General features: G+C 41.2%; 1 protein-coding gene across 4 annotated transcripts in view; it reads right to left on the bottom strand.

Annotated features, from left to right (window-relative positions):
• Positions 1-4,222: 4,222 nt before the first annotated feature.
• Positions 4,223-12,300, bottom strand: part of RNF144B (ring finger protein 144B) — a 67,910-nt gene continuing 59,832 nt past the window's right edge. For all 4 annotated transcript variants that reach the window (XM_033154668.1, XM_033154671.1, XM_033154669.1 and 1 more), the window contains exons 4-8: positions 9,018-9,078; positions 8,095-8,299; positions 7,381-7,525; positions 6,019-6,108; positions 4,223-5,907 (exon numbers count right to left, since the gene is read on the bottom strand). In XM_033154668.1, coding sequence (XP_033010559.1) covers positions 5,767-5,907; positions 6,019-6,108; positions 7,381-7,525; positions 8,095-8,299; positions 9,018-9,078 — 642 coding nt within the window. In that variant the 3' untranslated portion in view covers positions 4,223-5,766. The remainder of the gene's footprint in view (positions 5,908-6,018; positions 6,109-7,380; positions 7,526-8,094; positions 8,300-9,017; positions 9,079-12,300) is intronic.

Genomic DNA, 12,300 nt, shown 5'->3' with positions numbered 1-12,300 from the left:
ATGGCTGTTTCTCAGATCCAATCATTGGGTTTGCTGCTTATTGCTATCTACCTGAAAGAGCAGGTGTGTAAGGGTAATGGTTGAAAGGGTAGTGTAATAAAGATTTAATTGAGGATACATGGATAGGTTGAAATACACTCATAAGTAAGAGTGATATATACGGTTGGGTTTGATAGGAAGTCGGAAAAGATTGGAAAATTTGTTGATACTGGTTTTCAATTTTGGGATGTGTCAGGGGGGGTTAATTCATTTTTCTTTTCTCTATTGTCTTTTCCTTTTTTATCCTTCTTTTCTATGCTTAATGATAAGTTATTCCTGACCTATATTGTGTCAATTACTTTGGATTAATCTGTAGTAGTTTATAAATATACAGAAATGAACACTGGTTAGGGGTAACAACAAAAGAAGCAAATACAGCAGAAATTGTTTATGTTCGTTTTTATTTTTATTTGCAAATGTAACAGTTATTGTACGATTTTGTAAAATATTGTATATATGATAAATAAACAATTAAAAGTTTAAAAAAGGGGGGGGGGGAAAGAGCAGGTGTGTAGTCTGAGTGCACTCTTTAATCCAGCATTATTGTCACTAGAGGTAAAGGTGGCCTCAGTGCTATTTTCCAGTTATGGCTGGTTTGCCAGCTATGGCTGTTCCTGGGGGGCGAGAGAGAGAGGGAGGGAGGGAGGGAGGGAGGGAGGGAGCATGAAATTTGGCTACAGTGACCCATGTTCTGGCAATGTCCCATTTGGATTGCTGCAGTGCACTTTACGTGGGGTAGTCCTTAACATCAATCTTGAAGCTACAATTAATGCAGAATGCAGCTGCCAGTGTGTGTTTTTGGGACAGCAGACAGAGATCACACAACACGGATCCTGAAACATTTCAATTAACTGCTAATATGCTGCCAGGCTGAATTAAAGGTGTTGGGGTTGACCTATATAAGGCCTCAAACAACTCAGGAATCTGAGGAACCACTCCTCCCTGTTATCAGCTTGCCTAGATTCTAAGATCCAGGGGTGAGGCCCTCCTTCTGGTCCCACCGTTGGGGGAGATGCGTCATGGAACAACACAAGGCAGGATCTTCACTGTGGTGGCACCTCAATTATGGAACACCTTCTACTGGAAGCATGACAGGTGCTGATGCTTTGGCATCTCAGCACCAGGTAAACACCTGCCTGTTTCTGCAGGATGCTAGTATTAGTCTGCTGTTGCTGTGGAGAGTCATGAATGGCTCCGTGAGAGTTTATAAATGATGTTATGAAGCATTGTACAAAAAAAACGATAACAGCATTTTATTTAAGTCCACTAAGAAGCCAAACTGAATGCAGACTTTACGCTGCCTTTTCCGCCGCCCCCCTGCCCCCCAATGATCCTTAAAAATGTGACATATGGCTTTGAATTGTCCTCTGTTGGTAACAAAGCTTTACTAAACGTCCGCAATCTGTTTTAAAAGCAACTTGCTGAAGACAAACAGAGACAAACTGCTTTTGCTGAATTTTTAATTTTGCACATGTTGCATATTATAATGTTAGGAGGGAAAGCCGGGGGAAGAGAAGGAAATCTCAGAGGCTGAAAATATATATTGCATGAATATATACACACAGAGCAAAGTACATTTCCAAATGTTGGTTCATTAAATAAAACTTACAAGAGCACTTAAAATTTCTTCATACACATCTGCTTTCTTTGGAACACATACAGAAAAGAGTTTCTACTAAATCTTACAAAGATCACAGCCTTGACCCTTCACCATATTAGGAAAGTGGTGAAGAAAATGTATTCATGGGAAATGAATTAAAACCAAGAACTAAAAAGTACCAGTAGACAATCCAATACCTTGACTACCTGAGTAGGGGGTAGCTGAAGCCCTACATCAACATCATTTTGAAGTGTTATGTAAGATGTACTAAAGTCCCATTTGCACATTCTTAATCATGCAATCAGCTCTAAATGACACATGTGCAGCAGACCACAGACCTTCAGCCCCAATTCATGGTGAGTAGTAGAGCCAAGCCGACAGAGTTGTAAGAAAGGGGGTGATGCCACTCAGCCCAATCTCATTCCGCCCCTCGTGCAATTCTTATCACATACGTAGGCACATGTAAATAGGGCCTAGGTTCTCCAAAATAAAAGCAGTTCTTCTCTAATACATTTCCAGTGATACAATAATCTATGGACCATTTCCTGTCCTCTTCCAAGTGATGCTTCATGGTCTTACTGTAAATTAAAATCGCCATGGAAAATAACAAAAGCAATTACAGTGGTACCTTGGTTCTCAAACGTCTTGGTACTCAAACGCTTTGGTTCTCAAACATCGAAAACCCAGAAGTAAGTGTTCCAGTTTTCAAATGTTTTTCGGAAGCTGAACATCCGATACAGTTGTCGGCTGTTGTTTCTGAGGCACCTGCACCAACTAGAAGCTGCGCCTTGGTTTTCGAACATTTCAAAAGTCAAGCGGACTTCCAGAACAGATTAAGTTTGGTCCTTTTGTTATTGCTATTTATTTTGCGTTTTTTGTTTTTGAGGCTTTTTCAATTAATTTGTTTTTGTGACTGTGTGGAACGCAGTTCAGCTACTGATTGATTGATTGTGTGACTGTGGAAATGGATAAAAGCCCCCCACCCAAACAATGACTATCATCAGTGCAGATTATTTTATATAATGTACAATACTGTCTTATTTATTTTATAGTACAGTACATTATTGCTTTCATTTTATGGATCAATGGTCTCGTTAGATAGTAAAATTCATGTTAAATTGTTGTTTTAGGGGTTGTTTTTAAAAGTCTGGAATGGATTAATCCGTTTTGCATTACTTTCTATGGGAAAGCGCACCTTGATTTTGGAACAGACTTCCGGAACGGATTAAGTTTGAGAACCAAGGTACCACTGTACAATTCCAAATCCTTCTCTTGTAGCCAATCAAGAGTAGTAAATTTGGCTGTCTGGCAAGTCAGTGGAGCTAACGAGGAAGAAAGACCACAAATGCACAAGCCTATTGCTACCACACACAAGTGGTGCAATTTGGTTCTTTCTGATCTCGTAGCAGACAATGGGAAAGCATGACAGGGCATGTACATCTGATTTTCAGAACTGCAATGATCATCTGATAACAGAGAAACTGTGGTTAAGTTCATGTGTTTTCTCTCCCTCCATCTACTCATTGACTGCACTGGTGGGGGAAGAGGAATGCAGGAGGAGCACACCGCCCCCGGTAGTGTGATCCCGGTGGGGTGCCATCGTGGCTGCCCCCCTGCCTGCGCTGGGCACCATGCCCCTGCAGGCGGTGCACCACGCCCCCAGGATGCACACCACGCCCCCAGGACGCGCGCTAGCCCCGCCCCCACCTGCTCTCCGCCCCCCAGTGCCGAAGCATGAAGCTCCGCCACTGATTGACTGTCCATTAAGGATTTGGTTTCTAGTCTGATACACCAAATGTTTGTACAACAAAACAGCAAACCTCAAATAACACAACCTTGGCAGAAAGGGGAGGGGGAATGGCTTTCATACAATTAACATACAGCATGAAATTCTTATTGGCAAGGACATGCACGGAATTCAACGTTATCATCAAACATGGATTACCATCATGAAAGGGAGACTATGATAAAAAGGAGCTTCATAGACATACATAATTCCCTTCCATTTGCTAGAGAAAGTAAGGAGGGTTGTTAGGTCAAACAAAGCTACAACGTTTAGCTGACTAATCAGTTTGATTAAGAAGGTGCCCCTGAGCAATTAGGGTGGTAGATTTTTTTAATAAACATATTTATCCTGCCGTTCGCCCTGAGGAGCTCACACCCAGCATTCAAAGGGAGCAGCAGGGAGTTAAAAGTATGTTAAGAATTGAACCAGCCAGAAAGGGAAACAGAAGGCAAGCAGGCATTCATTTTCTCCCTAACAGACACAAACACTCTTCCACACACCCCAAAAAAGGATGAAAATTCACATCATCCACAATCTTGCTTTATGTGAATATGTGAATATGAGCAAACAGTTTGTTTAAAATCCTGGTTGCAGAAGAACTACCGGTAAATAATGCTTGTCATTGTTCCTTCTCCTCCACACAGACCCTCAAATATGACTTCTTTTTTCTTCAGTAGTAATGTATGCAGATTTGGGTCAACTGAAAATAATACAACCAAGGTTTTTTGTGGGGGGTTTTTGGTTTTTAATTGGGTGACAGCCCTGGCTGGTGTTAAAGAAGCCTTCACACACCTCACCCTTGAAGAATCATATTTATTTACATTTGTACTCTACCTCTAAAGTACTCAATACAGAAAACATGAGGCCACAACCAGATAGTCAGCCCAAAGCTAAAGACTGTGGTGTACATAAGCATAATATTTCAAGAAACAATTGCTATATGTTTGTTATGCAACAACATTTTCCACCACAATTCCTCTTACGTTGCCTTGTAATCCAGCACTAGAAAAAGTGGTTATCCCACCATCCCACTATTTCGACCTCATCCATTGTTTTCCAGATTATGCAGCTCCTTTAGTCACAATCTAGCTATGGGTTTGTCTTGTAGAAGACTAGAATTCATTATTGGGGGAAGTAGGCCTGTTCATCTTAAAGTTTGCAGCCATTAGCTTAAGTTTTTACATAGGACTTGCTCAAGGTCTCTATACTGTTTTTATAGCGCCTCACTAACTCAGTGAAATAATGTAATGGGGCAGTATTTGCCCAGTGTAGTGTAATACACCTGAACAAATTGCTGGTGCTGTGTATGTTTGTGCGTGTGTTTAAGTGTACATGTAACCCTCCAAATTTCACCTGAAATTATAGTTTGGATCAATGACGGCCAACCTTTTTGGCAAGTGCACCACAAGTTGCCAGAAGTGAAGCCAAAGGATACACAGAACTCTAGTGCCACTGCAATACAATGCTTGGGGCAGAGTGTGTATTTGGCGGGGGTATTGTTATTATACCAGGCCAACTGGATCCTGTTGCATACCACAAATCTCCCCTGCACTTGCCACTTCTCGCACCAGTGCAACTTATGTTTTGCTAAACGCTTGACAACAATTCACACCCAGTCCTAATCAATGGCTCAAGTAGAGCAATTTACTTGGCATATTGTGCCAGTGCTATGTACCTGCCACAGCTGCTTCAGATCATTGTTTCTAATGCTGTACCAAGGCTGATACAACTCATTGTTGGTCCAGTTTTAATTGGGCATTTAGCAAAAGTATATTAACAATATCCCATTTCAGTTGTACTTCATTTCCACTACCTTCCCCTTTTCAGGTATATAACTTTTTTACAGGATATCTTTTTAGTGACACTGAAATCTGCCCCTGGAAAGTGAAAACTCAATAATATCCAAAGATCTCTTACAATGGGGTTGCATTGTTTACCTGTGTTCCCTCACTTAACTGAAGGACTGCTCCATGAGTTGCAAAATTAAAGTTGCTCAAAAATGGCCACATATCCAGCCTCTGGAAAATATTGTAGAACTGAGCAGAGGTGGGTCGTTTTGAAGAACCTTTGAAACTTTGTTTAGAAACCCTGCCTCTTTTCCTTAAAAAATGAAAAAGAAAATAGCCAGAGCTGAACTGAAAACACCACAACAGACACCTATCCCACGGAGGAACGGCAACTTGCAAACAACACTGTGTCCCGTGAAACTGTAGGCACTTTTTGCAGAAGTTGGCAAAGAGAAGGAGAATTGGTTGGGAAAGCATTGGCACCAGAGGTCAGCCTTCATGTCTTCTCCATCACATACAAGATGCAGGTCTTCACAGCCAATAGGGTGAAAGCTTTAGGTTGTTGGCAGGTCATGTTTCTTTTTCTTGCCGCGGCACGATTTGCAGACACAACAGATGATGCATGGTGAGGCTAGGAGCAACAAGGGAGATGTTACCAGGGCTATGATACCCAGGCCCACAAGGATCCCGACAACCTGAAAAAAAGCAGAAGGAGAAATGTGATAATGAATGGGAAAGCTGTGTGTGAGCAGATGGAAAACATATCAAATCCTGATATAGACTCAAGCTTGGGTCACCCGCATTACCTGCGTTCTGTTCCACATAACTGAGGCACGGGAATGACCCAGTTTGTTTCGGCAAGGGCCTTTGTCATAATGCCTTAGGAAGATATCATTCTGAAAGCGAAAAGAAGAGAGTGTGTTTATTAGTTTGCACGAATACATTGGGCCTGCCTTGAAATAGGTGCCCGGGTGGCAATGCAGCAGCACAAAGTCTGGTGAGCATTTCTGGCCTGCCAAGACTTTTCTTCCAGCAGTACACTGCTGCAAATGGGAATTTCTCAAGTGCAATTGCCACAGAAAATTTGACACCTCTTGCTCTTCTACAAAATGTATGCTTTACAGAGAGGGAGACATGTGAGCGGACATGGAAAAACACACCCACAAATGTGGAAAGTCAGCTAATGAAACTGAACACAAAGGAGTCATCAGCATTTGCAAACCCACTTAATGTGATCAAATGTTGCAGCAGTACAAGAGTTTTGCATCTATAACTTTGAGGCATGCCAAAAAAGAGGGAGGGGAAAACCAGATTAGTGATCATGAAAAATGAAAATGTGTGAAGGCCAGTAACATTACTCTCCAGAGAGAGAGAGAGAGAGAGAGAGAGAGAGAGAGAGAGAGAGAGAGAGAGAGAGAGAGATAAAGTTATTAGTGAATGATTGCAAAATCAGGTATTTCCAGGATGAGGTGTTTGGGAAGAGAATGGCAACATTTGAACACAACTTTTATAGTTGGGGGGGGGGAGTAGCCAAACAGGAACAATCAGGGACAGATTAAGTGATGAATGGGGACTCCCACTAAATCAGCAACCTTTTCAATTGACAGTTTCTTCCAAAAAATATCAAGCAGTATCTATTTATTGCTACTATAGGCAAGGCAAACATATTAGCACAGTACCCCTTTGATGCCATTAAGAGACACTCCCTGTTGAGTGCACACGTTCTGTTTAAGCGACAGCTACTAGGTGACAAGAGGATAGCCTGCGGCTCAATAAGATAATGGGCAATGACAGCTCATCACCCAATAACTTAAACAGGTAGAATTTCTGGTGGTAGCTGCAATTACCACAGTAGCATAACAAGTGAATGAATATAACCTCAGTTAGAGAGAGATTTACTCAAGTAAAGATGGAGGACAGGGTAAAACCAAATTGCTGGGGGAGCAGGAGAAGGGGAAGGCTATGGCCTTCAAGCCCCATCTGCAGGACTTGCATAGACATCTAACTGGGCAACGTGAGAATCAGGACTGGGTAGTCTGATATAGCAGTGCTCTTCTAAAGTTCTTAGTTGCCAATAAGGTGTTTCCCTCCCCTAGTTACAAGACATTTTAAAGGAACTAGAGGGCAAAAATCTGGACAACTGCCACCCCTTGGCACAGGTCACTTACATCCAGATTTTGCAGACAGTACCAGCAGAACGTGTGCTTGCAGTTCTTACACATCATTTGAGCACAGCCTTCATTCCTCTCAATATGGATCCGGCAAACCGGGCACTGCTTAATTGGAGCTTCCGTGGTGGTTTTGATAAGCACTCTAGAAAAGTAGAGGGGGGAAACTCTGTGAAAGACGGTAGTTCAACAAAGGACAGCAATAGTTCCATGTTTATTTCACTGTCGTTCAGGTTGTGGCATCTGGGCAAGTAGCACATAGAGCATCCTTAATCCATGTAGCTACACATACATGTGCAACATCACCACGACATCAAACATCAGTACAGTTTGGGGACAGCTAACACTGTAACTAAGACACTGCACCTGGGTCACAGCTACACAAAACATTTAAAGCACTTTTATCACTTTAACAGTCATGGATTCCCCAAAAGAATATTGGGAACTGTAGTTTGTTAAGGGTGCTAGGAGCTGTAGCTCTGTGAAGGGTAAACTACAGTTCCAAGGGTTCTTTGGTGGAAACCATGACTGTTTAAGGTGGCGTAAGAGTGCTTTCAAAGCACAGTGCAGGTATGTTCTGGCAATCTATTGAAAATGCTTCCCTACCCCTGACAATTGGCAATGAATTAATTCTACATCTACAAATTTCAACTAAAGGAAAGCTGAAATTATTGCGATTACGATGTGGGAGATTTGCAGCAAATCTTCTCTTACCCTTGCTCACTTGGTGCCACAATAAGATGGTTTTCCAGGCATAGCCTCTCCAAATGCCAAGGCTCTTTGCATGATGAACAGAACGTCAAGTAGCAAGCCTGACATTTCACAGGCACGGGTAGTCCAGATTCACTTGGTTCAATTTGGCACACGGACTGACAGTCAGCAGAAGGACACCAGGTTCTCAGGGGATCCAAATGCACTTCTAAAAAATGTTTATTAGAAATCCAAAAACACAACATTTTATTTATTTATGTACTTCATTTGCCATTTGTTGATTCATATTCAGCCTCCATTGTCACTGGCTTCACAAACCAATTCACTGTACTGTGGTCAATAGTATCTGACAAACCTCTTTATAAACCAGAATTTTTCAACAATATGTCAAATTCTAAAGGCTTTGGTGGGGGCATATAAAACCTTTCAGCATCACAGCAAAGTGGGGGGGGGGTGTTGAGAGCATAGGGAGACACAAAAAATATTTTTGTATCATAGCAGCAGGCCTATAGGAGCAGCAAGTTTATAAAAAATAAAAATAAAATGGGTGTATGTGTTTTTATATAGAAGAAACATGAGGGGGGCATCATCATAGTGGAGGATCCACTTTTCTTAAAGGCAAATTGGAGGGGGGGGAGTTCTTGGCCAGTCACAAAAAAATCTTGAGCGGGGCTTCGATGCAGCCAATCGGCTGTGAGCTATATCTGTGATGAGTATGAGGGCATCATAATTAACATTGACCAGGTATTTTATTGCTTTCTTTTTCAATGCAGAAGCATTGGCTGTGTTCATATTCCTGCACTTCCTTTTTTTTAAAAGGCATTTGTTCAGTCTGATAAGTCTTTCAACCTATTATTCAAACTGTTTAATTATACATGTATATCTGGTATTAAACCCCCCCCCCTAAATAAATGTAAAAGCCACACCTCTTTCAAATTTCAATCGCTGGTATAACTGAAATTGATCAGCAGGTACCAACCTGGAGATCTGAAAGAAAGAAGGAAACAAGATGTTAAGATGGAAGATGGGGGATTAACTAATCCTAAAAAATGAGTCAAATGAGAATGTCGGATGGCATTTGCTTCCAATATTTCTCCTGTGGTCCGTAAGTTCAGAGAGGGGGGAAAGAGAGAAAGCAATCCCAACAAGGCTTCCATTTTGAATTCAAGATCAATTGGCAATTTAAGAAGGACACAAATGTTAAAAAGTAAACTGCCAAAACCAAAGCTGGTTAGTATTTACAAGAACTCAACTGCAAACAATATTCTATTCTGCTAAAACAAATATGAGTAAGCTTAGAAATTTGGGGTACAATTCATCATACAACTGCCAGCATAGTTTGAAACGAATAATTAATGGTGTTAACTTGTTGGGGCTGCTTTGCGCTATGCTGATCCGACATCCACACTAAGTTTGGCATCAGTGGCAATACAGTGAATGCTCAAAAATCACACAAAAACCCCCACCTTCCAATGAATTGTTTGTTTTTTGAATTGTTGTCATATCATCACTGAAAGCACTTTTCAACCCATTGTGATAAAACCTTTACAGTACTCAAATACCCAGATTTGACACAGAGTAAATTAGAATTACCGGTAGGTTTCTCAAAATAAAAGGCACTTTTTTTGAATTTTACTGCCAATTTTACAGTCTCTTGCCACTACTATATACCATATATACTTGAGTATAAGCCTAGTTTTTCAGCACACTTTTTGTGCTTTAAAAGCTGCCCTCGGCTTATATTCAAGTCAACCATTCCTTAAGAAGCGTACAAGAACGGCGGTTCTTTACTCTCCCCAGGCAGCTTGTTCCATTCCTGAACTGCTCACATAAATGCAAACTTTAGACCCCAGAAGGCAGAAAGCCTATCAGTTAAGGAAGTATTAAATAAAACCCCACAGGTGCTCACTTTCCCTGGCTCCTGCTTAAACAGGACAGGATCCCAGCCTTCTCTGTATAACACAAGGGAACATTGCGCTGTGAGTTAAACCACAGAGCCCTAGGGCTTGCTGATCAGAAGAATGGCGGATCGAAACCCTGCGACGGGGTGAGCTCCACAGCAGCAAAGGAGGAAGAGGAAGGAGCAGCCCAAATGGCTGCTTTGGGCTGCTCGTTCCTCCTCTACCACAGTGGCAAAGGTGAACCGGCTTATACTTGAGTCAATAAGCTTTCCCACATTTTTGTGGGGAAATTAGGTGCCTCGGCTTATATTTGGGTCGACTTTTACTCGAGTATATACGGTAGATTCACACCACTCAGTACATCCAGGACAATCTCAGGTTTGCAGTGTACCTCGTTCAATTGCACAAACTTTGAATTCACAAGCAACTTTGATAATATTGGACCAATACCAATAAAAATAGGCTACAGGGAGAACAGGAAACAAAACAAAACAAAAATAAATAATATGAAGACAGTATGAGTCACTAGATCATGAGATAATAAACTGAACATGAACCAATGATATGATGCTGTAGCAGAAAAAGTTGGTGTTTATATTACTTAATAAGTTTGTGTTATTTTTAAATTATTTGGAAAGTTCTTGTACCATTGTATTTAATTCCAGATAGCCAGTCCAGTTCATATTTCAAATCCTGAATGGTGTTTCAGAAGACAATTCACAAAAAAAATGACAATAAGAAATTCAGGAAAGGTTTACAACGATGGTTTTTTTTAATAAAGAAAAATTACAAGAACAGATTAGGCTACAGGGAAATTTGCACTTTTCAAATATTTAAAGAGGATTTGAAAAAAAAGGAAGGAAACATATGCCAGGCATTCTTTATGAATAACCATGTTCTGCATATCAACTTACAAAGAGCACCTTCCCCAATATCAACCATCTCAGACCCCACAAACGGCATGTGAGACTATGTTGGTGGTGCCACATTCAGGGGCTATCTGGTTGGTGTTGTCTCATGCCAGGGTCTGTTAAGTGGTGGTTCACCATTTGTGGAAAGCCCTCCCTGGTGAAATGTGCCTTTCTCCATCATTAATGAAAACATACCTATTTACCCAGGCATCTGATGAATGGACATTGTTCCTGGCAACCCTGAGATCATTGAATTGAGAGCATGTTTTTATACTGTGTTTAACTGCAACTGTTTTAGAACACCTTTCTTTTTTTTTAAAAAAAAAGATATGTTTGCCACCCCAGGCGCCTTCAAGAGGAAGCGAAGGATATAAATTCAATAAATAAACAGTTGTGGAATGTCTGTAGGATCTCTCTCCCATATCTAAGGTACTAGGTTTATGGCTGAACAGCCATAGAAGAGCATGCACAAAAGAGACCTAATTTTTCTCCTCTTGTCCTAAGATGAACCTGAGTGATTCTTTTTTGGAAATTGATTAGCTCATAACTGCTAGATACACTGAATTAAGCAGAGAATCTTGGCACATCATAAATCACTGCAATGAAGGGTTACAGATTGCTGTAAGGCAATAGCAGGATAAACAATTCTGATCTAATCCTGTTTGCTGCTCATAACCCTGTGCGCCAGAAACACAACCACCCAGTTCCCTATGTCAATGATGCCGCCGCCACCACCAGGTCCTGGAGATGGGAATAAACCAAGAGCGGTCACCAAAAACTACTAGATCGTCAGATCCAGTCATGTTGCCTTCAGACCCTTGACTCAGTTTACCATCCATCAGTCAAGATGGTGGTAGAACAGTCTGTTGAGGTCTATGAGAAACTGCAGCTTTGAAGTGGACAATTAGTGAGTTGGCAAGAAGCCAAGTTAAACAAGGGTATATGTGAAAATCTGCTTGGAGACAGGGAAGCCTAGTAACAGGCTGCTGATTGGCTGAAAGTTCCCTTATAAGCAGCATGACACAGCAGTTCATTGTTGGAGTAAGTTGGAGTGAGTAGGAGTTTGGTGATGAGAGTTTGGAGTGTAGAGACTGTATCTAGTAACTTGTAAAAAGCTGTATATAATAAAAGCAACTACAAATCAAGTTACTGTTCAGCAAGTTCTGTTCCTGAGTCATTGTCCTGGACTACACCACCACGCAGTACTCAGTACATAGCAGATTGTTTGGTTGAGCATCCAAATTCTGCATCAACACAGTCACTCTTTCTCGGGTCATTCTATCTTTCATTAATTTGTCAGATACAACATGATAACTGTCATAAATGAACTGGGGGAGGAGAAGCAATGAAAGGTGTGGGTGGCTTTCTACTAGTTCAATTACTAGTGCATATCATTG

The sequence above is a fragment of the Lacerta agilis genome, chromosome 7 (genome assembly GCF_009819535.1).
Source record: "Lacerta agilis isolate rLacAgi1 chromosome 7, rLacAgi1.pri, whole genome shotgun sequence".
Classification (NCBI taxonomy): domain Eukaryota; kingdom Metazoa; phylum Chordata; class Lepidosauria; order Squamata; family Lacertidae; genus Lacerta; species Lacerta agilis.
This window is presented reverse-complemented; position numbering and strand designations above follow the sequence as displayed.